General features: G+C 56.2%; 11 protein-coding genes across 11 annotated transcripts; 6 read left to right on the top strand and 5 right to left on the bottom strand.

The window, feature by feature from the left end:
• Positions 1-71: 71 nt before the first annotated feature.
• CGCS363_v000592 (Zinc finger protein) lies at positions 72-2888 on the top strand (the record flags this gene model as incomplete). Its single annotated transcript, XM_036632441.1, has 3 exons — positions 72-195; positions 307-2312; positions 2367-2888. 3 exons carry the CDS (start codon positions 72-74, stop codon positions 2886-2888), a joined length of 2652 nt encoding a protein of 883 aa, XP_036501662.1.
• Positions 2889-3980: 1092 nt separating this feature from the next.
• Positions 3981-5033, top strand: hpcH-5 (4-hydroxy-2-oxo-heptane-1,7-dioate aldolase; the record flags this gene model as incomplete). The annotated part of the gene is made up of 5 exons (XM_036632440.1): positions 3981-4149; positions 4212-4304; positions 4366-4391; positions 4446-4713; positions 4768-5033. 5 exons carry the CDS (start codon positions 3981-3983, stop codon positions 5031-5033), a joined length of 822 nt encoding a protein of 273 aa, XP_036501661.1.
• Positions 5034-5138: 105 nt separating this feature from the next.
• Positions 5139-5571, bottom strand: CGCS363_v000590 (Glutaredoxin-like protein; the record flags this gene model as incomplete). Its single annotated transcript, XM_036632439.1, has 2 exons — positions 5139-5270; positions 5365-5571. The coding sequence occupies 2 exons, from the start codon at positions 5569-5571 to the stop codon at positions 5139-5141; spliced, it is 339 nt and encodes a 112-aa protein (XP_036501660.1).
• A 1073-nt stretch (positions 5572-6644) lies between these two features.
• On the top strand, positions 6645-7863 carry CHORD (Cysteine and histidine-rich domain-containing protein; the record flags this gene model as incomplete). Its single annotated transcript, XM_036632438.1, has 2 exons — positions 6645-6750; positions 7004-7863. 2 exons carry the CDS (start codon positions 6645-6647, stop codon positions 7861-7863), a joined length of 966 nt encoding a protein of 321 aa, XP_036502646.1.
• Positions 7864-10260: 2397 nt separating this feature from the next.
• CGCS363_v000588 (uncharacterized protein) lies at positions 10261-11335 on the bottom strand (the record flags this gene model as incomplete). Its single annotated transcript, XM_036632437.1, has 4 exons — positions 10261-10528; positions 10627-10776; positions 10831-11103; positions 11172-11335. 4 exons carry the CDS (start codon positions 11333-11335, stop codon positions 10261-10263), a joined length of 855 nt encoding a protein of 284 aa, XP_036502647.1.
• A 1050-nt stretch (positions 11336-12385) lies between these two features.
• CGCS363_v000587 (uncharacterized protein) lies at positions 12386-13696 on the bottom strand (the record flags this gene model as incomplete). Its single annotated transcript, XM_036632436.1, has 1 exon — positions 12386-13696. One exon carries the CDS (start codon positions 13694-13696, stop codon positions 12386-12388), a length of 1311 nt encoding a protein of 436 aa, XP_036502642.1.
• Positions 13697-15172: 1476 nt separating this feature from the next.
• VRP1 (Verprolin) lies at positions 15173-16621 on the top strand (the record flags this gene model as incomplete). The annotated part of the gene is made up of 2 exons (XM_036632435.1): positions 15173-15301; positions 15365-16621. The coding sequence occupies 2 exons, from the start codon at positions 15173-15175 to the stop codon at positions 16619-16621; spliced, it is 1386 nt and encodes a 461-aa protein (XP_036502643.1).
• Positions 16622-18781: 2160 nt separating this feature from the next.
• Positions 18782-20119, bottom strand: CGCS363_v000585 (uncharacterized protein; the record flags this gene model as incomplete). Its single annotated transcript, XM_036632434.1, has 2 exons — positions 18782-19950; positions 20017-20119. 2 exons carry the CDS (start codon positions 20117-20119, stop codon positions 18782-18784), a joined length of 1272 nt encoding a protein of 423 aa, XP_036502644.1.
• A 2441-nt stretch (positions 20120-22560) lies between these two features.
• Positions 22561-24135, bottom strand: CGCS363_v000584 (28 kDa ribonucleoprotein; the record flags this gene model as incomplete). Its single annotated transcript, XM_036632433.1, has 3 exons — positions 22561-22894; positions 22951-23555; positions 23608-24135. The coding sequence occupies 3 exons, from the start codon at positions 24133-24135 to the stop codon at positions 22561-22563; spliced, it is 1467 nt and encodes a 488-aa protein (XP_036502645.1).
• Positions 24136-24679: 544 nt separating this feature from the next.
• On the top strand, positions 24680-25077 carry CGCS363_v000583 (NADH-ubiquinone oxidoreductase 12 kDa subunit; the record flags this gene model as incomplete). Its single annotated transcript, XM_036632432.1, has 2 exons — positions 24680-24905; positions 24995-25077. The coding sequence occupies 2 exons, from the start codon at positions 24680-24682 to the stop codon at positions 25075-25077; spliced, it is 309 nt and encodes a 102-aa protein (XP_036502638.1).
• A 550-nt stretch (positions 25078-25627) lies between these two features.
• CGCS363_v000582 (54S ribosomal protein L37) lies at positions 25628-26358 on the top strand (the record flags this gene model as incomplete). Its single annotated transcript, XM_036632431.1, has 2 exons — positions 25628-26021; positions 26102-26358. 2 exons carry the CDS (start codon positions 25628-25630, stop codon positions 26356-26358), a joined length of 651 nt encoding a protein of 216 aa, XP_036502639.1.
• Between the last annotated feature and the right edge of the window lie 39 nt (positions 26359-26397).

The raw sequence follows: 26397 nt of genomic DNA, 5'->3' as shown, positions 1-26397 counted from the left end.
CGTCAACAAAGAGCAACAGAGACCATCCATTCTGGTTTTGTTTACCGCGACTTAGCAACAGCAAGGCAAAGATGGACTCGTACTCTTCTCACCGAGACACCTCCGCGCGCTCGCCGGGCGACAGGACGTGGAGCAGTCGCGACGACACGCGCAAGGACGATCGAGGCGATTCTTTCTACCGCGGCAGGTCTCCTGGTGCGTACTTCATTCCCTAAACCCCATCAATCGAATCTTTGTAGATTCAGGGCCTCAGATCAATGGCGTCGCCTCCAGCAATAAGGGTTCATTGCTTACCTCATCTTGTAGGCCACGATCGTCGCGATAGACGTCGCTCACGATCACCAGCTGCTGTCGACCGATACGAGCCCAGAGGCCGCGGCCGCGATGACTATGCCGGCGGGCGGAGAGATGACGATCGCAGGGGAAACAGAGACGACCGCGGAGACAGACGCATCAGTTCCCCGCCATCCAATATTGATCGATACGTCCCAGGACAAGACAGCGGCCCTGCTCCAATGACTGTCAACCCCCTCGCGGACCCGGTCAAGCTCCCCTACCAAGTTGGATTCTCCTACTTTGGCGAGTGGTGGCGCATGAACGAGAAGATCAAGGAAGAGAAGGAGCGCCAACGAAGTGGACGTCGACGCGAGCCGGAACGGGTTCGCGGCCCTCGTGAGGCTCAAGAGGAACGCGAGAAAGAGAAGTCCAAGATTCAGGCCGCGTACGATGCCTACAAAGAAGAGCTTCAGGCCAAGATGGCACGCACTTTTGTTGCCGAGCACAAAAAGGAGCAGTGGTTCCGCGAGCGCTACGTCCCTGAGATTCGCGACGGCTTCAGGTCACAACTTAACGAGTTCCGCCGGGGCGCTTATGGTCAATGGGAGCAGGACCTTGAGTCTGGCACGTTCGACGAGTTTTCTCTCGAGGGTCTGCCTAAGAGTGAAAGCAATGGACTCGGTGGTGTCGTCGAAAAGGAAGAGGGCGAGGCGACAGCTGCGAACGAGATTCTCGGTGTCGGAGACCTTGTTCCCGCCAATGGTGCCGATATCCGAGATGAGAACCTTTACCAGCCGACCTTGCTTATCAAGACCATCGCGCCTCATGTCAGTCGCCAGAACCTCGAGACCTTCTGCAAGGAGCATCTTGGAGAGGACGAGGGTGGCTTCAAGTGGCTCTCACTTTCCGATCCCAACCCCAGCAAACGGTATCACCGCATTGGATGGGTCATGCTTCATCCGTCATCAGAAGTCGCCCCTGCGGTGGTTGACCGTGCGGACCCCAAGGATGAGGATGAGGACATGCCGTTGAAGTCACCTGCCGTAGTATCCACCGCTGAGAAAGCTTTGGACGCCATCAATGGCAAGACTGTAAAGGACGAAGTCAGAGGCGACTTTGTTTGCCACGTCGGCGTACACAACCCACCCACTCACCCTAGAAAGAAGGCACTTTGGGACCTCTTTTCTGCCCCGGAACGGGTCGAAAAGGATTTGGGTCTTGTTCAGCGATTGGTCAACAAGTTCGAAGAGGACTTTGGCTCCGACTTCAACGCTGTTTTGAAGATTGAGGAGAGGGTTGATGATCTTAAAAACGCTGGCCGTCTTCAGCCGACCGTCACCGCCAAGAAGCCCAAGGCCAAGCGGGAGCGCGACCTTGATGTTGATGACGGCATGGAAGACGGTGAAGACGGTGCCATCGACGACGATGAGGACGAAGGCGCCGTCGATGAGGACGAGACCGACGATGAAGAGTTGCTCGTGAAGAAGAAGCAATTGGATCTCATGATTGAGTATCTCAGACGCGTCTTCAACTTTTGCTTCTTCTGCGTGTTTGAGAGTGACTCCATCCACGAGCTTACCCGCAAGTGTCCCGGTGGCCACTTGCGCCGCCCTAGAAGCACTCTCGGCTCTGCCGCGAAGGCCGTTGCTCGTGCTAGCGCCAACGGCGAGCCTTTCCCTGGCAAGAAGCGCAGTGAGATCGAAGAAGAAGGCGAGGCTGCCGATGGTGACAAGAAGTTCCGCAGCGCTACTGGCAAGGCGGAACAACAGCTTCTGCGCGCCTACAACTGGGTCAAGACCTTCGAGGACAAGATCATGCAGATTTTGGAGCCTGATACCGTAGACCTTCGCAAACTTGGAGGCCGCTCAGTCGAGGAAGCCGTCAGTGACGAGACGCTCAAGTACGTCAAGCAAGAGGATGAGCACAAGTGGAGATGCAAGGTTCCAGAGTGTGTCAAGCTGTTCAAGGAGGAGCACTTCTGGCGGAAGCACGTTGAAAAGCGTCACGCCGAGTGGCTCGAGAGCATTGAGCAAGAGGTAAGCACTCCTATTTCCCAATTCACAGTTGCTTCCCTGGCTAACATGTTGCAGTTCCATCTCATCAATGCTTATGTTATGGATCCATCTCATATCGCTCCGTCAAGAACGGATGCCAACTCAAATGGCCACTTCCCGCCTTCGAATGGTCAGCCTGCAACCGGAACTCCTAGAGGTTTCAATTTGCAAAACTTCACCATGAATGGTATGATGCCGATTCCCGGATTCCCTATGCCTCCTGGCGGCTTCCCTCCATTCCTGGGCGGGGGACATCCGGGCGTGCAGTCTGGCTGGAATGGCGGCGGTGATGAGCGCAGTGGGCCTGGTCCGATCCGCCGCGGAGGCATGGGAGGTGGCCGTGGCAACTACCGAAGCGGTCCCTATGACCGTCGCCCCAACCCGCGCTGGGACGGCGGCATGGGTGGAAGAGGCCGTGGGGGCGCCGGAAAATGGGGAGACGGTGCTGCTGGAGGAGCGGCAGTTGGGCCTCGTGAGGCCACCCAAGGTCGTAGTCTCAAGAGCTACGAAGATCTCGACCATGTTGCTGGCGGCGGTGGTGGAGAATTGAATTATTAGGGTAAACAACGCGCCAGCCGTCTTGGCCGTCTGAAGGCCGAGATCAAGAAAACCTTGGGGCTTTAACTGCAGCAGGCGTTATTTGCAGCAACAGTCTTACACGCGAGTTAGCGCGGCATTCGCACCATGGAGCTACATTCATGTGCTGTACTATGTAAATTACAAAATTGGGGGCTAGCTAGGAATTGCAAATTTGATCTCATCACTTTACATCAAACTATTTCTCGAATGTGGACCTTATTGTTACTCTTGTCTCCAATAGTAGTACTTCCACTTGACATTTGCTTGGAGCGGCACCATTGTCTTGCTCCTTGAACATGAGTAGGTACTGCTATAGGTCTTCACTAGGAGTGTCTTTCAACTCAAACCTTTATTAGCCTGATCTACGATTCTTCTTGTTATATTACAAGTGTTAAACGAGTCTGTTAGCAACTGCATGGCGGAAAACCCAAGTATATACTGGACTTTCCCAATCCTCGGATAGCCTATACCGTGTGACACCTACGATCCCTGATGAAGCTTAGTGAGAAATACGCCAGATCGATTATTAGGTCGAAGCAACTATTATGATAATTCAAAGACGGAACAGCCATCGACGACATAAACCAACATTTTACTCCAGTAGACGCCAGAGCGCCCGTACCCCGCTCCCACGCAGCTTTCCCCACGTCTGCCCGCAATAAACCCCAATCACGCTGAACTCTACCCCATTCCGCCCGAAGCTCTGTCTCATGGGTTTTGTGCTGCGTACGGGCCTAGGTTTCGTAGCCACTTTCCGGTTCGCCGCGGGAGAGGCTATCCGGCTGTCGGGGGTTTGCTAAGTGATTCCAGTACGTAGTGCCCTTTTTTTGGTCCTTTTGGCAGGGGCTCCAGCTTCCCGCGGCGGCCTTCACCCCGCGCAGGTGATGACCCCCGCACTGAGACTTCTGACATAAGGCGCGGAAGACAGCAGCTTGTGTTGTTCAGTGAGCCGATTCCGGGAGAGAACATCGTGACATTGAGACGTACATAATAAACACCTTTGCGGTCGAGGATTCACCCTCAATCTCTAATACATCATACCCTTTTTACACTCTGTTAGTTTGAGCAATCATGTCCGCAATGCAGGCAGCCAATAGGCTCAGGACGGCCTTCACCAAGGGAGCCGGCCCCAGCTTGGGGCTGTGGCAGATGATTCCCGGCGCCAACGTTTCCCGGGTTCTCGCAAAGAGCCCGGGCATCGACTGGGTCTTGGTCGACTGCGAACACGGAAACATTGACGGTAACGTGGGACCCTTCCGGGTTTTGCCAAGGACACCGAGCTGACGGCGTGACTTCATCCAGACGGGGCTATGCACGATGCCGTCCCCGCCATCGCCGCCGCGGGCGTTTCGCCAATTGTGAGGTTGCCGGACATGCAGGGTTGGATGGTCAAGCGTGAGGGCTCCCATGTGTGGCGATGAGGCTTGAAGAACATACTGCTGATGACGTGACGCAGGCGCCTTGGATTGTGGTGCTCACGGGGTAAAATCACGAACACGCAAAAGAACACGGGGGCATCACTAACACGAAAGACAGATCCTCGTCCCGCTGCTTCGCACGCCTCAAGAGGCGAAGGACCTCGTACAGTCCGCCAAGTTTCCCCCTTGGGGACGACGGGGTTTCGGTTCGCCCCTCGCCATGGAGAGGTTCAACCCGGCGCCGACCATGACCGAGTACTTGCAGCAGGCCAACGACAGTCTGTTGACGATGGTACAGATTGAGACTCAAGAGGCTTTGAACTCGGTCGAGGACATTGCTGCGGTTGAGGGTATCGATGTACTGTTCATTGGGCCCTTTGATCTTGGTCAGTCAGAACGTCACGGGTACCAGTCACGAGATGAGTCTAACCGAGTTGCAGGAAACAACATTGGCCACCCAGTGATCAACGGCGTCATCAAGAAGGAGTTGAGTGATGCCATTGACCGCATCCTCGAGGCTACCCACAAGGCGGGCAAGAAGGCTGGCATCTTCTGCACCTCAGGAGAGCAGTCGAAGTTCTTTGGAGACAAGGGATTCGATATGATTAGCGTAGCGACGGACTACACGGCATTGCAGTACACCTTGGCGGAATCTTTGAGCATAGCCCGCGGGGCGGCGAAGCCAGCCAAGGGTGGATCATACTGAACGACTGACCTGGGCGGTTGAAATGAAGAATTAAGCGGTTATGTAGGCTATGTTCTTGCTTCGGCTCCGGGCCAAGACATTTGCGGCCGCGTTCAAAGTATCCGCTTATTTGCCCTCAACCCGGTCCATCTTGGCTTCGATCTGGTCGGGATCGAAGCGATGCATGAGCTTGACGGCCTTGCCCACGACTCTGGGGTCTGGGTCCTCCTCAGGGGCCTCGGCTTTGCTGATGTGGATCTGGGGAAGAAGTGAACGTGAGTTTGGTGTAAAGTGCACTCGAGCTGCCAACATCGGACGTCTGCCTCCCTCGTTGTCGCTCAGGTAAACTTACCACAGGCACATCGAAATCGTATAGGTCTTTCCACCGTTTAAATTCTGGCTTCGTAATTTCAACCTCTGTGAAGTCAAACGGCCTCTTATCCCACACGGCGGAGAGGGCCGATTTCCCCCTTACACACAAGCCGCACCCATCGCGAGTGAAGAGTGTGATCCGGCATGCGAGGGCTTGTTGAAAGAGCCGCCGTGTTGGAGTAAACATGTTTGACGATCAATCAAGCTAAGAAATTCAAAGAACCGAAAGATTCGCGATTGCCTCTATAAGTGACGTGTTCGCCGGAAACCACGCCCTTGGTGCAGATGTATCCGTTCCGAGTACGTACTGCTGTGAGATGCCAGGATGGCGGGACGGGAAAGAGGCTCGAAGGGCTGTGAAACAGCCTCGTTTTCGCTGTCAGCTGAGAATGGAAGAATGGGAATGTGAGCTGTCGAGCTGAAGGTTAGGGGGCCAAGGACAAGGGTCTGAACAGCGTGGGAGACTCTCAGAGGTGAGATGACGGTGCTGGCAGGCAGTATGGTGGGTGTGAGAAGAGCGCCCGTTGTGATGGTTTCAAAATGTCCGATGAATGATTGGGTGTGGGCGGCAGAGTTGTTGTAGACAGCCCAGGGTGAAGAGTGAAGAGAGCGTTGCAATTGGCAATGTCTGTGAGGAAAGAGACAGCAAAAGGCAAAAGTGTGGGCGGGTTGTGGTTGGTCTGGTCGTACGGAGGCATGTTTCCAACTGAACTCCTACCCCGGCCTTCGCGCCGATATTGTGCAAGGTCCTGGCTGGTAGGCCTTCGGTCGATTCTTCCAATGTCAGCTCACAGCAGGGTATCTTATCGAGGAAGGCGGTGAACCAATTGAGACAGACGCAGCGAGCGCGGCGGACGAATCAGAGGGGGCATATGACGGAGCTTGTGCCTAACATGCATAATTTTGAGCCGCTACGGCGCAAGTAAATGGCGGCCGGGACCCCTGGGAAATTCTGGAATCCTGGAGAACATAGCAACCCCTCCACCGAAGCGACGACATCGACGTCGGCCACGACTGCCCCTCACCTTCCACTTTACGGGGGCTCCTTTCGAGCAATTTACAAACAAGCAGGACCCGCCCGCCGCCAGCGTGCCCTTCCTTCCCTCAAACGTCACCATTTGTCGCTTCTGGATTTACTTTTCTTTCTTGTTCTCCTTTCGCGATCCAGCTCCCTCCTTCAGGCTTACTTACGGACTCCCGATCGCAACATCATCAAATCCTAAACAAACACGCGAAAACGACAGCGAGCCATCCCACACCATGGCGGAGAAGTGCGTCCACCAAGGCTGCGGCAAGGTCTACACCGATGCAGAGGAGCCATGCGTCTACCACCCCGGCCCTCCCATCTTCCACGAAGGCCAGAAAGGTACTCACTTTCCGCTTACCATGCAACACCGCACTGCCGATTTCATCTTACCTTTATTTTACACTTCGTCATTTCAATGGAGACTCCCATCGCTCCCGTTCTTGTCCCGTGAACTGGGATAGGGATCACCCTCTTCCCCCCATCCTCCCGCCCAATTGAAGCTTTCCGAACCTTTCGCATCCCTTGCTTAGCCTCCCTCCTCCCAATAATGTCGTCGATTGTAACACACAAGCTAATTGCAAATCACTGTCAGGTTGGAAATGCTGCAAGCCCCGCGTCCTTACCTTTGAGGAGTTTATGACCATCCCCCCCTGCACAACCGGCAAGCACTCTACAACCGACCTGCCACCCCAGATCGAGAAGAAGAAGGAAGACGCCGCTGCGGCCGCCCTCCTCGACAAGCTCGCATCGGCACCGGCCCCGGCGCGCAAGCCCCTCTCCCAGACCCAGGCCCAGGCCGCTCCCTCTCCTCCTCCTCCACCCCCGGAGTCCGAGTCCGATGACGCCTCCCTCGAGATTGCCGATGGCGCGACCTGCCGCCGCAAGGCCTGCTCGGCCACCTACCGCAAGGGCTCCTCCCGTGATGCAGAGTCCTGTGTCCACCACCCTGGCGTCCCCATCTTCCACGAGGGTTCCAAGGGCTACAGCTGCTGCAAGCGCCGCGTGCTTGAGTTTGACCAGTTCATGAAGATTGAGGGTTGCAAGACCAAGAACCGTCACTTGTTCATCGGCAGCGGTAAGAAGAAGGGAGCCGCCGCCGATGGAGGCGAGGAGAAGCTTGACACTGTTCGCAACGATTTTTACCAGACTCCCTCTACTGTTATCGCCTCCTTCTTCCTCAAGAAGATCGTCAAGGACTCTGCCAAGATTGAGTTCAAGTCGCAGTCCATCGCGCTCGACTTGCCTACTTCCGACTCACCGCCTAAGCGCTACACCGCTGAGGTGCCTCTGTTCGCGCCCATTGATGCGGAAAAGTCCACCTTCAAGGTCCTCGGCACTAAGCTCGAGGTGACTCTCGCCAAGGCCGGCGGCGAGTCGTGGCCGGTCCTGCGCAGTGACGACCGTCTCACTGGTGAGATATTACAAATCGGCAAGGCGGGGCGCTTGCAATAGCCGTTATAGCACATGACCTGCTACAGACTTGACCGTTTCCTGCCATATCAGACCCGGAATAGCATTCATACGGATGTATCAGGGGAAAAAAAAGGGGGGGTGAGAAAACACCGTCAGCGAGAAGGATAAGAGGCGGGAGAGATAAAGGGGTGTTCAGCATACATTATCCCGTCATCATTTGGCATAAAGAAAAAGGAAAAGCACGCAAGATACCTCTAGATAGGCATGTGAGACATGGTGTCCCGCCCACGGGAAGGACGCGGTGTCTGCGGTAATCCAAGAAACTGTAAAACAAGGAAGAAAATCCGAGATAACTGAAAAAACATTCTACCGCTACAATGGTGGGCTGTGTATGTGATCTGCGTTTGTCCTATCTCTGCGTGTTTCATTTCACTCTTGGCCAAGAACATGTGCCCGCAGCACGTTGCGCGGCCTCGTCCATCGACTCGATCTTTTCGGGGCTAGCGGGAGAAACATGTTTTAGAAAACTTCACTGAACCAACAAGACTGATTGCGGCCAGCTCGAACACTGCAGACTTTGTGATGATGTACGCAATCCAGGCCCTGTGGCCCTGAGCGGTGATAAGTGATGCCAAGAACAGGAGCAAAAGCCACGGACCCTGAAAGGACCACACAAGCAAGCCCTCCTTCCGTGCGCGCGCTCGTCCTCTCCAGCCTCTCTTTACTCCTTCTGTCTCTCACACTACTCTCAGCATCATCACGGTTGTTGAGATGACGATGATCACGACCCAAAAGACTTGGCATTCGAACCATTGGCTTTTGCGCGGTGACGGTTTCCTCTTAGCCACATGACAACGCACAACGCACGCTACCACTGCGCTTCAACATTCCTTTCCGTTGCAAATGAGTGCCGAGAAATGTGAACTCGCGGCTTATCTGATTTCCGTCTTCTCATCGTCCAAGCCTAGTCTCATTTTGTCAATGACCCATGTCCAGAAAGAGAACTCCGGTGAGAAGTGACGGCATGTGAGAATGTTACAACAGGAGCCACCCGGAGTCCGTTGTTCTCTGCCCAACCCGTGTCCCGTTTTCAATTCTCGTAGGGCCCAAGAAGAACTAATGCCGACGCTAGTGACAACACCCCTGGAGGCTGGCTGACGGAAAACCTCCCCGTCGAATGTAACGAAAAACAAAAAGGAAAGCTGATCAGAGTCAGGGTTCGACTTTTGTGATAACCAACTGACGCGCCAAAAAGTCTTGGCTCGTGTAGCGGCCTGATGCACTTAGACAGGAACCCGTATGGAAAGTAAACTTTTTTTTATTCAATTTCAACCCACTCGCCCGTGCCACAGGGATCATTACAAGAGCACGGATAATGGTGCGCACAGCACACTTCGACACATGCGTGCACACCCCTACTCTAACCGTCTCCGAAGGGCCATTCCCTCCCGTCTTTTCCCTTTCTTTCCAGTCTTTTTCCCTCTCCACTCACACTCTGACTCCCGTCCATAGCCCGCCAGTGCATCTCCCAAAACGCCAAGCCCGCAATGTGGATTCAGGAGCATAACAAAACATACACAAGAATGAGAGGAGAAAAGGGGTGCCAAGAAAGGCGGCGAAAAAAGACATACAGAAGAGAGTATCCGCCAAGAAAAGCCAAAAAAGAGGACAAGCGTGTAAAAGGGAAAAAGTGAAGAAAGGTGGAACCGGTCGGGGTGATGGGAAAGACGGACATCGTCATCCCGCCTCGGCCGGAATCCGCAAGGAGACGAGGTCCCCTTCGCAGCCGTCAATGATCGGCCTGGTGCTCCGCTTGCTGTTGCCACCAAGAGTCCGTCTTCTGGAGACCGTCATTCCGGCGCCCGCCCGGTAGTCAGGTGGTAGTGGCTTTGCCAGCTAGTGCGGGAGGACGTGTCCGGACTAAGAGGCTGGGCGGCCCGTACGGTGGTAGCTGGGTTCGCTGCCCAGCCGCCTTAGTAGCCGGTGGTAGAGGCTGGCGCTTCTCCGTTGCTGGTGGTTCTGTATTCGTAGGGCCGCCCGCTCAGAAAAGTAAAACGACAGGGATGTTCCTGCCAAGGGGCCGAGAAAGGGAGAATCCCATAAACCCAAAAGGGACAGGTAGAGGTGGCTGCAGACAGCGGGTGGGGAATGAGGGCTATGCCGCTCCGGGCGGAAACGGGCGTCTCGTAGTCTGTAGAGTCATAGTTCTCCAGTGTATGCGTAGCTGAAAGTGCAGCGTGCCGTAGTAGAGGCGTTCTGGCGGTCCCGATTGCAGGGACTCTGCTCGTTCGTGCCTGGTGTTATGACGTGGGGGTCGCCATATGCTGGTCGATCTGGCGGGATCTAGACTGTGACCTATTTTGCCTTTGACTTCGCCGCACCGATGCAAGGGTGGGGCCTGCCGCCGCGGGATGTAACGGACCCGTCGTCGCCGCCTCAACCACTGGCACCAGGCTTGGTAGCCGGATTAGGGGATGGCGCTCTCGAGTCCGTGCCGTTGTAGATTAGCTGGAAGCCATCGCGCCGGCAGACAACAATAGGCTTGTCGTTGGAGCAGCGCCCAATGATCTCGCTCGAGTCGGGCATGCTGTATGGCACGGCGTCCTTGAAGTGGATGATTGGGCCGCCGTCCATTGTGAGCCCGATAATCTCGGCTCCCTGAATACCCTCGTCCTCATCAGAGGCTTCAGCTTGAATGGTGTTTCTGGAAGGCCTGTTAGCACGGATCGTTTTTTTACCTTGGCAGGTATCATCGGGCAGCCACGATGCCTGCCAGGTGAAAATTTTTGAGATTGCACTTACACTTGGCTCATTGGCAACGTGTTGGCGTCGCTCATCTTCCTCTTCCTAGCATTGGCGGCCCTCTTAACCCTCCTAGTGATGCAGCCGTGAAGGTAGTGGAACAGGCCTGCGATGACGAGAACCGGTGTGCCGAGAGCCAGAGCCCAAGGTCTGTAGGTCGTTAGTGAATGAATGGTGTAGCGGGTAGCCAGAGAGATGACATACGGGTTTCTGCGTTGTCTCAAAGAGTGCACCAAAGCCAGAATGACTCCGCACACGGCGATGAGAGATCCGACCTGGATCATGGTGAAAGTCGACCAGTAAAGTGACATGAGATCTTCCCCGTCGCAAAACTGCAAGGCCATCAAAGTGAAAACCTCCATGATGACCGTTACCAAAGAGACACACACGCATCCCAAACTGAACCAGATACACCGTCTAATTGCCTGTTTTCGTTTTGAGTCTGTCGGTGGCAGGTCCGCAACGGCATCTAATGTCCTGAACAGTTGGTCAGTGAGACTGTTTGAGAAAAGACCGTGGTTACAACGGCGTTGCCGAGAACTTACCGAGTGTATCCCCATGCTGCAAGAAACAGAATAAACAAGTTGAAGACGAAGAGGAGCCAGTAAAGGAGATCGAATTGCCATCTGTCAAGATGTGAAGCAAAACGGGCGTAGTGTGCGCATCGAATAGGGTCATAAGGCGTGAAGTCTTCTTCGTTGGCAACCATCTTGGGCAACGGTCTGGCGGCAAGTTGTGTCGTTGTTGTTCAGGTTGAGCGTAGTTCAATTCTAATGTGTGTTGCTGTTGACACTGGTGTTGAAGTTGTATATGAATGTCTTTCGATGTCGTCTGGTGGTTCCGGATGACAGAAGGCTGATGGTACTGACACTTTGACAGATGGTGATGCAAGAGGCTCTGCTTCTTTATACCAAGTAGGAAGGACTCGTTTTGTAAAGTCACCGATCCGCAGGGTTATTCTAGCATGGGGCGGACTTGCCCAGGCTTGCGTGTGTGCGGCAGGGGGGTGCTTTCACAATCTGATGGCGGGCAGGGGTCGTCGTGGTCCTACAACTACCGAAGGGCCACCCCGGTGTATGCTCCTACAGAGGCTTGGGGACGGACGGGTGGGGATAGAAAGACAAAGCTCCAGAGAGGCTTGTCAAGTAGATTGCGATTGCAAGATTGGCTCAGAGTTGACATGGGCACAAGAACAACGCTCACGAGCTGCCAGACGCTACTGCAACTCAACTTTGCGCCGTCATCTTTAGACCCGCCTCCATTTTTCAGTCGACGACCAGCTGCACCAACCGGTGGATCCATCGTCAAACTCATCTTGTCACCAATGATGCACTGATGCTGAGTCGAGTGCGGAGGAAGGCTAGGAATAGCGCTTGAAACAAGATGACAGTGACAGCGTTGTCGACCTGGGCTTGCGGTGATCCGCATGTGGATGGCGATGCTGTCTGGGCGATGTCTGGGCAGTCTCTTGGCAAGATGCGCGGGATAAGACGTAGATTGCCGATCTGTAGGCGGGCCCTGGTGACGGCCGATTGTAGATTTGGATTGGTCGGAGGTCGCATTATTCTCCGGACTAGGGGGGCTTAGCAACGACGTTCAGACTCGACGCTCAGAAAACCGCCCATGGTTCTCTGAGCTCGACGACAAGTCGAGCTTCCCTGGTCCACTAACTGACTCCGTCCAATGGCGCCCGAGGCCGCCGTCGGTGCGAAAAGCCACCCCGCACGTCTCATGAACGAACCCTCAACACATTCTCAACTCAACTCATTCCCTCCATCAGCTCAACTCTGTCGAGCATCATACCCTTCAGACCAAGATACTCTCTTAGAGAGTCCCACTCGATGCCACCCTCTTCACCGTGCCTCCATTTCTCCTTGTAACCCCACGCGCATGCAATGTCATCCATTGCAGCGCGCTCCTCCTCGCGAATCCAGCGCTGGTGCAGCGGGATACCTGGAGCCCAAGTAACACGTCGCATGTGATCGTTGACAGTGGTCCTCGCAACCACACCGATTGTGCCAGTGAAGCCCAGATAAGCCAGGATAGCGACAAAGGCGAATTTGGTGGCTGTCACGGGCTCCATTGTGTTCTGGAATGCCGAGAGATTGGAGGCTAGAGCGTAGACCCCAATTGGGGCCGCAACCACGGCCGAGGCGGGCAGAAGCGCTTTCCGCAAAAGCTTCTGCCGGTAGAATGCTTGTGTCGCATAGCAGGCCTCAACGATGCCAACTGCAGCGTCCAGATTCTTGGCGTCGATGGCGGCCCCCAGAGCTGTTTCGGCGACAGCTGCCTCGATGGCCTTGTCTGCTCGCTTTGGGTTCTGCTGTACGTAGGTGATTGAACCCTCGACTGCCTTGGGTTTGGGCTTTGATGCATACAATTCGAAAACTTGGGGTAGTGTCTCGGGCCTGCCAAGCCTAGCTTGGATGTTTACGTACAGCTCCAAGACCTGGGGACCAATGGAAACGATGGGGTGTGCGATAATTTGGTATGCTGACTCGGAGATTGTGTCGACTGTATCCTTGACGGAGACTGACGGGATCGACGTGCTACCAGAATTAGCTGCAGTCGAGTTCGAGTCCAGGGATAGCAGGTTTGACGCGGTCGACGCCGTGAGGGCAGAGGCCGGACGAATCTCCGACTTGGATAGATATGGTTGAATCGCATTTGCGGCGCCTTGGCACGTTTTCAAGGCTGCGATGACGAGCTGTGGAGTGGGAATTCCGTCCGTCGACATGAAGCGCTGCTTGCTCTGCTGAACAATCGCAGCCAGCTTGTTCAGGTCAGGGAGCTCCTTGGACACAGCCCTTGTGCCGACAGGCCTCTCGTGACCATCGCTCCTCAAACCCGATGTAGATACCGTGCTCGTGAAGCGGCTTTCCCCAGCAAATCGTCTCAATATGGTATTCTCGTGAAGCTTGGCAGATCGCGAGGAGACGATCGCAGATACGTTTGGCTTGGCGGTATGAAGGAATCGAGTCTGTTGCCCAGCGCGTGATAGGGTCACGCATAACCGACAGAGGGATCGTGGTTGAGCGGCCGCTGGCCGGATGATGGCGGTCCGCATCATCTTCGTGACGAAGAAGGCTGAGGATTCGGGCGTTGGCGTAGTAGAAGGGACCTGCGACGGACCCAATCGAACGCTATGAAGTCGAGCGCGCGAGCGAGCGGGAAAGGACGCGTCGTCGACTGGTCTCTGAGGGCTGCTGTATTTCGAAGTGGCACAGCGGTTGGTCGTGGGTTGTGAATCGTGGAAACGAAGCCAAGAGAATCAAGCAAAGGGGCCGTCGGGCGGGTGAGGCAACAGCCGTCCTCTGGGCGAGATCCCGGGAGAGGCCGTCTTGGGGTCTTGGACAAAGGAGTGGGAGGCCGACGCGGAGACCGACGAGTAACCTGGCTGGTGTAACAGGTGCAATGCGAAGGAGAGTGAAGCTTTCGAGGAGACGGACGTTCCGGGGCAAGCTGGGAGCTCCTGCAAAATTTCCACCCGTAGGCCCAATCCACCCAATAGCAGGAGCTCTAATCGACCCCCCCTGGCCCTATCTCACAGGCGATCACTCCAGGTTCGGAGAGGCTCTTCGGCAGCGCTCGCCGCACCAATGAGGCCGGCACTTGCCCCTCCAAGCGGGGTCCGTCAGCGCTGCAGCAGTTAGCGCACAGCAGGCTGAGTACCTACAGGTCATCGAAGAAACGTGGTTCGGGTACAGCCACAGCCGCTGCGCCAACCATGAGCTTGCACCGCACGCCTCGCCAACATTCAGTTCATCCTGCATATTTCTCAACACCGTTCTTTTCCAAGACTTTGGGACTGTAGATCTTTCTGTAGCACTGCATTAGGTTTGATTAGATGAACATAGTGTATCTCAAGCTTCTTGGCTCTATTCCGCCTCATTTTCTTGGTGCATCTTTTCTTTTTCTTCTTCTCATGTGCGGCGTATGCTACTGCAAGCCGCGTTGGGCAATTGCGTCAAGTATTCGTACTCTCTAGCCACAGCTACTTGAAAGTACTCCCCGGGCTGATGGGGCTTGTGCGATACTTTTGCTTTGGCGGTGTCCACCCGCAAAAATGGAAGTAGCTCGAACCAGGCAGCGGTGCTCAGCCCACTCATGCTGTAACGGTAGCACTGCCAGCGCCCAACAGCGCCGCATCTCGAGCGTACGTCCAAGAACGGCCCGAGGATGACGAAACACCACGCGGCTGAAAAGCTACCCCAGAGTAACATCATCTAGTCGCCCCTGGGAATGCACTGATCGACCCACGAGAGCCTCACTTGTCGTTTATTGAAACGATACCCTGTCATCTGACAGCACTGTATCTCGACGACATCTCTTCCATCGCCGTTGTTGTCGACACGACCGCTGTGCTCCAGCCTCCGTTCAACCCGGTCCACTACAACGAAACGACAACGACATTTATTGACATCGACAACGCAACCACCGCCAGCCATCGGCGACATCCATCTACCACCCTCATCCTTTGAAATCACTCATCGTTCCATCGAAATTAAGAAACACACACGGCCGAGTCGACCGAACCGATCTCAACATGCCTCCTCCACCTCCCCCGCCGCCTCCGATGCCTGGAATGGGCGGTCCTCCGCCTCCGCCTCCGCCCGGGGGACCTCCAGGACTAGGCAGTCTGCCATCGAGGCCGGCAGGAGGAGGAGCGAACAGAGTATGGCCTCAATCAAGACGATATCCCTTTGCTCAGACAACAGCCTGCTAATGTGGTCATCAGGGTGCCCTTCTCTCCGATATTTCCAAAGGCAAAGCTCTCAAGAAAACCGTCACGAACGATAGATCTGCTCCAGTTGTAGGAAAGGTGTCAGGCGGCGGAGGAGGAGGAGGACCGCCCATAGGAGGTGCGCCCCCAGTTCCTGGATTTGGCGGTGCACCCAAACCTCCAGGAGGTCTCGCGCCTCCGGTACCTGGGAACAGAGCTAGAAGCAACAGCGATCAGAGTGGTAGTGCTCCGGCACCGGCAGCTGCGGAACCCGCACCGCAACTAGCTGGACTGTTTGCTGGGGGCATGCCGAAGCTGCGCAAGACCCGCGGTGCTGTCGACACCGGCGCGGCTGCCGATTCATCCTACCTGTCGGATCCTGAGAACAACGTACGATCGTCTTCCGCGCCAAAGGTGCCTGCCTTCGGTGCGCCCAAGCCACCTGCTGGTGCGGCGCCAGCTATTCCTGGAAGACCTCCTCTCCCGCCTCCAGGTGGTGCTCCAGCACTACCACCGTCGATCGCCCATCTGCGAAAGACACCCAGCGATGTTCCCAGGCCGAGCTCCTCGGCATCCATGAAGGGGCCCCCGCCTCCTATTGGCAAGAAGCCACCACCACTGCCTGCATCTCGAAAGCCCTCTACAGCTCCATCGAACAATCCACCTCCTCTGCCTGGTGCTCCAGCTCCTGGCGCCCCTCCCCCGCCTCCTCCATCAGCTGCTCCAGCACCTCCCCCATCGGCACCTCCCTCGGCGCCGCCACCACCCCCCGCCGCTGCTGCACCCAGAGCCCCAGCGCCTTCACCCCCTTCTCGATCTCCAGCACCTCCACCTCCTCCACCCGCATCAAACGGGCCTTCGCCTCTGGCAATGCAAGCTGCCCTACGAGCAGCTGGACAGGCATCACCCAGTGCCGCACCCCCGCCACCTCCATCCACGGCGCCTTCGCCTCCCGCGGCCGCACCTCCCCCGCCGGCCGCCCCTTCGCGGGCCCGGTCCGGGTCTGGACTTCGCTCATCTATGCTCGACCCTAGCGCCTTTACTCTTGCCCCTAATGGAGCAAAGAGCCCGCCTCCTTCACGTACCAACACAACCACGAGCCTGGGTACGGCTGGCGGTGGTGGTGGCGGCGGACGTTACATTGTCCAAGACTCGCGTTGGAGGTTCCAGGACGAGGCCATGCTTCCAAAGCCTAGGGAATTTCTCGGTGGCCCCAGACGCTACAGGGCTGGCAGAGGTAGCAGTGTTCCCCTCGACCTAAGCGCATTGTAAGGAGGTTCATGATACTGGGGATCAGTTGTGTTCAGCCTGCAAAACCTCACGGTGACTACGAGGGTTCAACGCCTGCGGTGGAGTCTCTACGCACGCTGTATTCTACCGAAGGAACATGCGATGAGCTTGGGGGAACGCGTTCATGGACCATCCCACGCTCTTCCAACACTATTACCTCTTGGCGTTAAGGAGGATGACTGTATTTTAGGCAAGCGATCATCTTGTGAATAGTAGCTTCACGGAGCGAGTACCTTGCATCAAAACGTAGCGGAGTAGCCTTTCAATGTTCCGAAAGTCCGCAGGGCGTCGTTGTAACGAAACGATCGCCGAGACGATATCTAGATCGCTTGGTTCTTGGCGTCGGTGACTTTCTCAAGGTCAAGACGATGGTTCACTTGTGACATGGTTCCATGGTTCCCAGATGGATCCTATGGGGGAAACTCTACGACATCGGGATTGGTCGCGGGGGGCGTGGAGGAATCAAGGACGGCTTACAGGCAGAGCGATGCGGAGGGTATGGTATCACCGTGGTTCGAACAGGTTCCTGGCATCTGTTCACTTGAGATCGGCGGAGTCCATCTAGACATTCCAAAAGACTTTAGGATCCAAAAATACCTGAGATTGACTAGCAAAGAATGCGTACGTGTGATGTGTCTCCAGCCTCGCGCAGCCCGGATTTCTGGCTTTTACGAGATTTGCGCCGAAATTGAGACGAAGTTTCTCAGTATCACGCCGACAATGAGACGAGGTTCCTGTTGGTCTTGGCGAGCAATTGCTTCTTCACTGACTGCCCTTGTTGGTCCAAGTTTTCTCTTCAAAATCTGCCCTTCCAGAACCCCTCAAGGATCCATCTCCTACGATAGACGACGTCTAAGCCTCGCCTCGTCTCGAAAAGGTTCTGCGACAAAACTTGACAGCCCTGTCTGCTACCCGCCTGCCCTTCACGTGCTCTGCAGAGGCTGCTGCTGGGCCGCGCAGAGTCCGCACAACCGTCCGGGCCAGTTTCGCAAAAGGGCAACTCGTTTCGAGTAGCAACTTCGAACGTGTGTCAACGGAGTTGTCAACGAAACTTTTTGCCCGTCCTTACCCTCCCGCAGCCCAAGGCCAGCCAGCCAGCCAGCCAGCCAAGCAGAATTTGCGGGCTGTCCGGACTGCGCGAACGACACACGACACCGCATGTGGGTTTTGCCTGTTGCTGGTTTCGGGTGACTCTGGCCTTGCAGCCACGGCTGCGTGTGTCAGAGGATGGACTAAACTCTCTTACATTTTTGGCTTGCTGACTTGCAGCGGAGGCAAGACAGACGTACGCAAGCAAGAATCACGTAAACACAGCCAACAAATCTAATCAGATTGTTCGGGCGAAACTCTTTTACCCACTCACCCATGCCCCTCTTTTCACTTTCACATGTGTGTGCTTGTAGCGAAGTTGTCTGCCGCGTACCATGCCCTTCGATTGTATTAGACTAACTGTGTTAAAGCTAACCCGCAAGATGAAGTTGGTTTCACGTATGCCGGCGTCGCAGAGCCCATCTTTGCCAAGAGATTGAGGGCAAGGTAAAGGGTGTACAGACAACCCAGAAGCCAAGCCTCAACCCCCTTTCGCAGATAATCCCCCGGGTGCGATCGCAGCGGAATTTCAAAACCAGACCCATGATGACCAGAGAGAGAGAGAGAGACGGAAAAAACAAGCAATTGCAAAGGAAAGAACGGGGGGGTAAAAAAGCTTTCACGCCAATGCTGCCCAGCCCCCTTGGCTTTCCAAACCCCCGATCGTTGATCATTTCAGATGAAGCTGAAAAATAATAATGACTTGTTGTGAGTATGTCCGCACCCAGGCAGAACACAACACACATAAACACACGCCCACGCCTATCCCCGTTTTCGTTTGTCAGGCATGTTCCGCGATTTCCCCAAAATAGGAAGCAAGAGGTATCCATGGTTGATGATCGTCTATATTCGTCGTAGCCCGCATTCAAACCCGTTGGTGACGAAAGAGAGATGGAGACCGGCAAAAAGAAAAGTGAACAAGAAAAAATGTCGGAACCCATCACACCCATCAAATCCACCCCCGTACCCCGGATTCCCCCGGACTAAGGGTAGAGATAGGGACGTAAATAGTATCCGACGCCTCATGATTCAGACGAGATCTTCGAATCTGAATCAAGCAACAACGCTTCGGCCAACCCCCGCACCCCACCTGAGGCGACGAAGGCCACCGCCGGAAGAACGAATAACTTCCCTACCGCACGACGAAGAGTCTGCTACGGTCGAAGCGTTGACGCCCGCTCCCGCCGCCGAGAGCACTTCTTGACGTCCAACCTCGCGGCCGATCACATAGCCCGCGCCAAACCCGACCACGGAAACAAGCACCACGACGCCAGCGCTCACAACCCAGGTCAGCAAAGTCGGGCTGATGAGCGCGTCCTCGCCGGCGGCCACCTTCTTCTTCTTCGTCGCCCTCGACGAGCGAGTCTGTGAAGAGGAAGTCCTCTTGTGCTTGTCAACGCCTTCGCTCTTGGGTGATGAAGGCGTAGAAGATGTGGCGGTCCGTGACCGAGCAGGTGTCTTGGCTGGTGATGGGGCTAGAGGTTGTGGTTGTCTATCAGTCATGAGTTCAGATTCAGGCATGAGCCTCAGTTCTACAGGCTGAGAACTAGGTCCGACTCCGGTAGCGGCCGGTGCGCCCTGCTGCTCACTGTCCTTGTACTTGGGCAGACCCCGAGCGGCAGCAGCACACGAGAGGAGGGTGGTGAGGGAAGCACGGAGAGCGGCATCGTTGTCGGCTTGGTACGCCGGCGACATGAAGTTTGGCGGGCTGCGGTGCACTCTCGTCTGGGACCGATGGGAGAGCGACGGTCTTACGCTACTATGCGGGTGCTGATGGATGGCCGAGCCGGCAGACTGACTCCTGTGCAAGCCCGACGGCGGATGAGAGAACGCATTTGGGTGAGGCCTGAAGACGGGGTCGTCGGGGACGCGTGCTCCTAGGGCAGTCGCGATCTCATCGCCATCATCCGAGTCCTCTGACTCCACCTGGGCCGATAGCTGCTGTTGGAACGGCGCCCGAACAGAAGGTTGCACGTTCTCGGTCGAGCTCGTCAGACATCGGTCCTCCTCGCTCTCGCTCTCTTCATATTCTTCCTGACTGCTTGTGCCGGCGTGAATAGCTGTCTGGTCGACATGGAAAGACCGAGGGGCGGGTGGGTGATGTAAGCGACGTCGGCGAGCGGCCATAGACCCGCCGACTCGGAGACCGGTCGTGACGATCTCGTCTCCGATGGACGAGAGCGAAGACGAAGACGGCTGCGACGCGATTTCAACCCACGATTCTGAGGCAAGTCGTGTCAGTATTTCATCGTCAGCTGCACCGAGCCCCTGGGATGCAAGCCACTGACCGTCGTTTCTTCTGCGCGGCCCTGCGGCGGACTGCGCTCCGTTTACTGGGACTCTATTGTTCTGACCGGCGCGCTCGTCGCGCTGCTGCTGCTGTCCATCCATGATGCTATGCCTTATTTTTCGACGCCGTTGAAACAGAACAAAATGAAAAAGCAACAAGTTCGTGGCCTTGGTTCGTAAGGGATGAAGTTGTCCTCGACGTCGGGGGATGTGGCTGGACGGGTGTGGGGGGGAGGCGCTTCCTCCGTCCGAAACCCCGCGTTTTGAGCAAGATAAGAAGTATACGCTGGAGATGCTTAGCTCGCGGTCCGAGATGTCTGTTCGCGCGACGTCGACGATGGTTCGAGAAAACGTGGTGTACAAAGGTCAGAGGAGCGGAGGAAAGGGAGAAGTTGGAAAGTTAGGAGGAAAGATGCAGCAGACCGCTTCGACTATGGCTTAGCTCACCAAGGCACGCAGGGTCGGTGAGATGGTGTTGAGGCCCTGCCCGTTGGCTGGCTGGCTGGCTCTTTGTTGCAGCACGTAAACGTAGGAGGTTAGGTAGGTAGGGGGTGGTGGTTGAGGGGGAAGGGGACCAGTCTCCATCCAGCAGGCATGCGATACGGCGGAGACTTGGAGAGACTGGAGTCTTGGAGAAATGGATAACGGAGCGGACCAGGAAGATGATGTACACCTGCAGCCCCCGTGTGGTGCAGAGTGACCTGCTGCTTTGGGTCGGCGCTTGTAGATTCCGGCCATCGCACCGTGTCAGGTGCTTGGGCCATCACGTCGACATCAGACGGTGCGCCCGAGGTGATTCTGAGGCATTCCAGCTGCGAACAACATAGATAAGGACAGTGCGGATAGTGGCAGGTCCATGACGCTATTATAACGGCGTGCTGCGATACTGTTCCCCAGAGTGCACAGAACCTGGGTTGTGCTGCAGCCAGGCATAATGATCGGTACCGTGCCTCGAATCCCGTACCGTCTGCCGGCCCCCAAACATCCCACCCGCACACGTCTTCCGGGCCGCCAAGTGCCGCGAGGTAGCGGGGTCAGGTGCACGTCAGTGGAGAAACCATACTGTGGGAAAACAGTGGGAAGCGCGAGCTGCGCCTGCGTTACCATCAGCACCAGCATCAGCATCAGCGCCAGACCGGCATTAGCATTCCACCCTCATGTCATCGTTGTCAAGTTGCACCGGAGCACCACCGACACCGGCCTTCGACGTTGGGCCTTAAAGTTGCGACCCGGTGCTACAAAACCAGCTGTGAACCTGCAGAACCGTCGCCTGGCGCCAGCGAGTGGTCTGCGACTTGCATCCCGCGACAAGGACGATCCCAAGACAAGCCGTGACACGCCGCGATTGTCGTCTTATAATCGTCCCCTAAGTCATGCCAGATTCCACTGACGTGACCTTCTCCTCTCCCCGCCGCTCCACCGTTCCGTTCCCCAACATATTCGTCCGTTTCGTTGCTTTAAACACAGCAACGCATACTACGTACGCATGCGCTCCTTACGTACTGCAACGGCTGAGCAAGTTTGCGGCGCTTCCACCCGGGGGCGTCTCAGCCCATCCAACTGCGAACAGGTGTTCACCCGTGACGTTGCTGCTGGAGGGCGCGGATGGCGAAGTGACCAATGTCTTCAGTCGCTGTTCTAGACTGATGGGAGGGTTGTAGATTACTCGTCATCACGGGGGTGGCTGGAACCATACCTCGTGCCGCCCAATGACGCACCGTTGCGCGGGAAGCTGAGCCACGAGGTTGCTGGCGAATGGGAGCGAAGTCGGGCACTTCCCTGCTGTGAGACAGCCATCCATAAACTGCATGAAATGTTAATTACTGCCAGCCACGCCAACCTCACCAGATACGTGTAGTCTTCACAACAACATCATCACCAGAAGCACGGAATGGAACTGCAAGAACGTGTTCATGGATAAACATCAAAACTTTTGTATTACACTAGGAGCCGACCCCTAAACGCCGAAGTCCTCATGGCCAATATTTTGCCCTGCCGAATAATGACATTCACGGGGAGAAGGTATACTTACTCCATTCTGCGTCGCAAAGCATGGTATCGTTCCAAGTTCAAGAGTAACCGAAGGAGAGAAAACGCCTGACCAGCCACATCAACAGAATACCCATAGGTAGACTGCCGAGAGCAACCCCCAGAGCCCACAGAAGCCGTCGTCATCGTCAAAGTTGATCCCCTCGCGGACATGTCTGAGTATACAGACACACAAGATTCTTCCCAACTTTTGGATAATAAGCCATCTGCCCACTGTGAAGATGTTGCTTATGCAACATGTGCCCTCTTGGTCAACCCACAATAGCGTACAGATCCCACAATATGCCTCTGTGATATACAAGAGACGCCACAAGCCCACGGTCAAAGTGAAATGCCCTCAGGTCCATCATGTCTCCAAGGAGACTGCTCTCAAAGCCCACAATCCCCGCGGGGAAGAAACTTGTCTCGAACCGACAGCCCACGAAGCCCACAGTGTGTACCCGCGATATATGCCCTCTGAAGTATCATCATCATCGTGCGGCTTGCGTCACCATTTAGAAGGTGATCTTGGAGCCCTTGAAGTCACCAAAGCCACCACGGTTGGTGGAGGAGAATCCACCACGGCCACCGCCGCGACCACCACCACGTCCACCGAAGTTGCCACGGCCACCACCACGACCGCCACCACGGCCTCCGAAGCCACCGCGGCCACCACCACGGCCACCACCGCCGTCACGGTTAGGCTTCTGGCCAGCAAAGTCCAGACGGACGGCACGGCCGCTGCGGCCCTCACCGAGGTACTGGCCGTTGAGCTGAGAGAAGGCAGACTTGGCGTCCTCAATGCTGTTGAAAGAAACGTAGCCGAAACCCTTCAGGTTGCCGCTGTCACTGTTGACGTTGTTAGTCTTGAGGATCTTTGAACACCATGATGTGGTATTACTTACGGGTCGGTAGGCAGGCGAACGCTGGCAACCTCGGCAACCTCGCTGAAGAAAGCGTGGACAGTGTCCTGGTCGGTGTCGAAAGGCAGGTTACCGACGAACAGAGTCTCGGACTCGGGGCTAACGGTGTCACCGTGCTTCTGGGCGCGGTCCTGGGCACGAGCCTGGTGGTTGCCGTCGCCGGCGGGCTTCTGGCCAGAGAAGTCGATGTTCATGGCGCGGCCAGCGAGGTCCTTTCCTTGGGAGGCCTCGAGAGCGGCGGCAGCGGCCTCAGGGTTGCCGAAGTCGACGTAGCCGAAGCCACGGCTGCGGCCGGTCTGCTTGTCGGTGACGACGCGGGCGCCGGTCAGGTCGGGGAACTCCTGGAAGGCCTCGTAGAGGGTGTTGTCATCGACAGCCCAGGCAAGGGAGCCAACGAAGAGGGTAGAGCTCTTGTCGGAGATGTCGGTGCGGGCCTTCTTGCCGGGGATGACGGGGTCATCCAGGGCCTTGCGCTTCTTGGAGGGCTCCTCGGTCTTGGTCTCAGTCTCCGAGGCTTCCTTAGAGTCGGAGGAGTCCTCCTCCTCATCGGAGTCGGAAGAGTCAGAGTCGGAGTCGGAGTCGGAAGACTGTCGGGAGCTATTAGTGGATGTTGACACAGCAGGCGAAGTTGGTGCTTACCTCGGCCTTCTTCTCAGCCTTCTTCTCAGTCTTCTCGTCCTCGGAGTCGTCAGAGTCCTCCTCGCTGGAGTCGCTGTCGGAAGACTCGTCCTTCTTGGCGGCGCCGTTGGTCTTAGCGACACCGTTGGCCTTGGCCTTGGGCTTGGGAGCCTCCTCCTCAGACTCGGAGGAGTCGGAGTCAGAGTCGGAAGCCTCAGACTCGCTGTCGGAGGACTCGGCAGCCTTCTTGGCGGCGGCCTTGGGAGCGGCCTTCTTGGCAGCAGGCTTCTCCTCCTCAGAGTCGGAAGAGTCGCTGGAGTCGGACTCCTCCTCCTCCTCCTCGGACTCGCTGCTGTCGGAAGACTCAGACTCGGACTCAGGCTCAACGACCTTCTTGGCCTTCTTCTTCTCCTTGGTGGCGAGGTCCTTGGCGATAGCCTTGGACTTGGCCTTGGGGCTCTCAGAAGCCTTAGAGACGCCGGCGTTCTTCACCTTGGTGAGAGGGTCAGCGGCCTTGCTGCCCTTGGTGGTAGACTTGGTCTTGCCCATTGTGATGTGTGTGGGTATAAAGGATTAAGGGTATAGAGAGAGGGAAGTAAGGATAGAAGGATGGAAAAGAGCAAGAGAAAGGCTTTTTTCCAGAGATGGGAGGATGCTCGAGGAAAATTTCAGAGGTGTCTCGAGGTGGTAGCTTGACTTATAAGGCCAGGGTCCGGTGGTTGGGGCGAAGGGTCCTGCGACAGAGATTTTTTTTTGCGATTTGCCAACTTTTCAGCGGGGCGCCCGCGACTGGCGCGGGCGGTGAGCGAGGGGCTGCATGAGCGGTGGGTACGTACCGAAAGCCGTAGCCGAGTCGTGTGCCTGGGGGAGGCTTCGGGCCTGTAGCCTGCGAATTAAGGCCGCCGCATTCTGCTGACCTTTAGCTTGCTCCTCCAGTCCCGGTGCAGCCCAGGCCAGCCAACCAACCCGGTCCCGAAATCGATCACCACCAAAGCTCAACGTCTCGCCGCGACGCACCCCTCGACCTCCGGTGCCCCATTGACCAATTCGACCCCATTCCACCCGAGACGACTCGATCCCACCACCAGTCAAGATGCCGACCCCCGAGTCCGAGATGTTCCTGGCCCAGAAGCCCAAGGTCCCGCCGACGTTCGACGGCGTCGACTACGACGACACCAAGGCGTTCAAGCAGGCACAGGACGCCATCATCCGCGAGCAATGGGTCGGCGCCATGATGTTGCGTCTCGTCGGCGAGGAGTTGGGCAAGTGCTACAAGAAGGAGGGTGTCAACCACTTGGAGAAGTGCGGTCACCTGAGGGGTTAGTCTCATCCGGCGCGAGGGCTTGTTGGACAGCAACAGGCAGAGCCAATCCGTTCAGGAGGTCGAACTGCTGACGCATGAATACAGAAAAGTACCTTGAGCTGTTGAAGGAGAAGAAGGTCAAGGGCACACTGTTCCAGCAGCAGAACTACATCACCAAGCAGGCATGAATGAACTATGTCTGGGCGTGATGGTTTATGAGCGTTCCGATGCGGAATACGGCGTCGCTTTGATAGAGGTTCCCGTTGACAACTGGAAGGGAAACGGAGAATCTGGGCCATTTCAATATCATGGCAATTGGCCGCGTGATGGAGATATCCCTCGCGCTACATGTACAAACGAATCAATCAAGGCTTTTTGAAGTTATGCACTTATCCGACACGGATATCGATTTACAGGCGAAAATGTCTGAATCAGTTGCTACTACTCGAGAAATGGTTCAAAACTTGAAAACGCACTCAATTGATTGTTCAATGGGCCCTCAAAAACCTTGAGGAGTGTATTGCAGCACGTCTGTAGCTTCGGTGCACCTCACTTGACGTGGGCCTCCGACGCCGGGTGCGCAACAGGCCCGTCCGGCCCGCCCCAGAATTTTTCCACCGCACCCCAAGCTCAAGCTCACGCATTTCGCAACACCACGACCAGGACCCCTCCTCCGTCGACGACCAACACCAAGCGCGCCGTTCCCGTCCCGTCGCGTGCACACAGCAGAGAACCAGCATGATTTGCAGAACATGTATGCGGCGAGCCACGGCTCTGCCCCGTCTCCAGCCCAGCGCCGGCGCCCTCCTCGTCAGACCTTTCTCCCTCTCAGCGCGGACAAGAAACGCCGCCGCTGGCACCTCTGCCGCTCCCGATGCTGCGCCAGCACCCCCCGCCAACCCGGAGGCCCCCCCGAAGCTGTCCAACATCAAAGACGACACCGTCAAGACGCCCGCGAAGCCAGTGTCCTCCTGCCCCGCCGGCACCATCCTCAACGGCCTGAACTACACAAAGGGCAAGACGGATCCCGTTGCCCTGCCTGATGAGGAGTACCCCGACTGGTTGTGGACATGCCTCGAGACCAAGAAGGAGACCACAGAGTCTGCGGATGATCTCGCCGCCGAGATGTTCTGTATGTGTGCCCGCCGATCAGACCTAAGAAACGGCTCTTGTGATCTAGTTCCTTTGCTAACATGCCCATGCGCCCACCAGCCAAATCCAAGAAGCAACGTAAGCTTGCTGCCAAGCGCCAAAAGGCCATCGAAGCCAAGCTCCTCGCCTCCGGTGATACGGAGGCCCTCGCTCCCAAGATCCCCATGCCGCAGCAGTCCATCAACTTGCCCGGAGAAAAGGGCAAGGACGTTACGCACAACCTGCAAGCCCTGGAGAAGAGAGAAGACCTGCGCAAGGCGATGCGCAAGGAGCGCAAGGCCAAGATTAAGGAGACTAACTACCTCAAGTCTATGTAAACATGGTCTGTGGTATAGGTGTGCGCATTCACGGGATTG

Source organism: Colletotrichum siamense, assembly GCF_013390195.1.
Source record: "Colletotrichum siamense strain Cg363 chromosome Unknown KSG_Cg363_contig01, whole genome shotgun sequence".
NCBI lineage: Eukaryota > Fungi > Ascomycota > Sordariomycetes > Glomerellales > Glomerellaceae > Colletotrichum > Colletotrichum siamense.
This window is presented reverse-complemented; position numbering and strand designations above follow the sequence as displayed.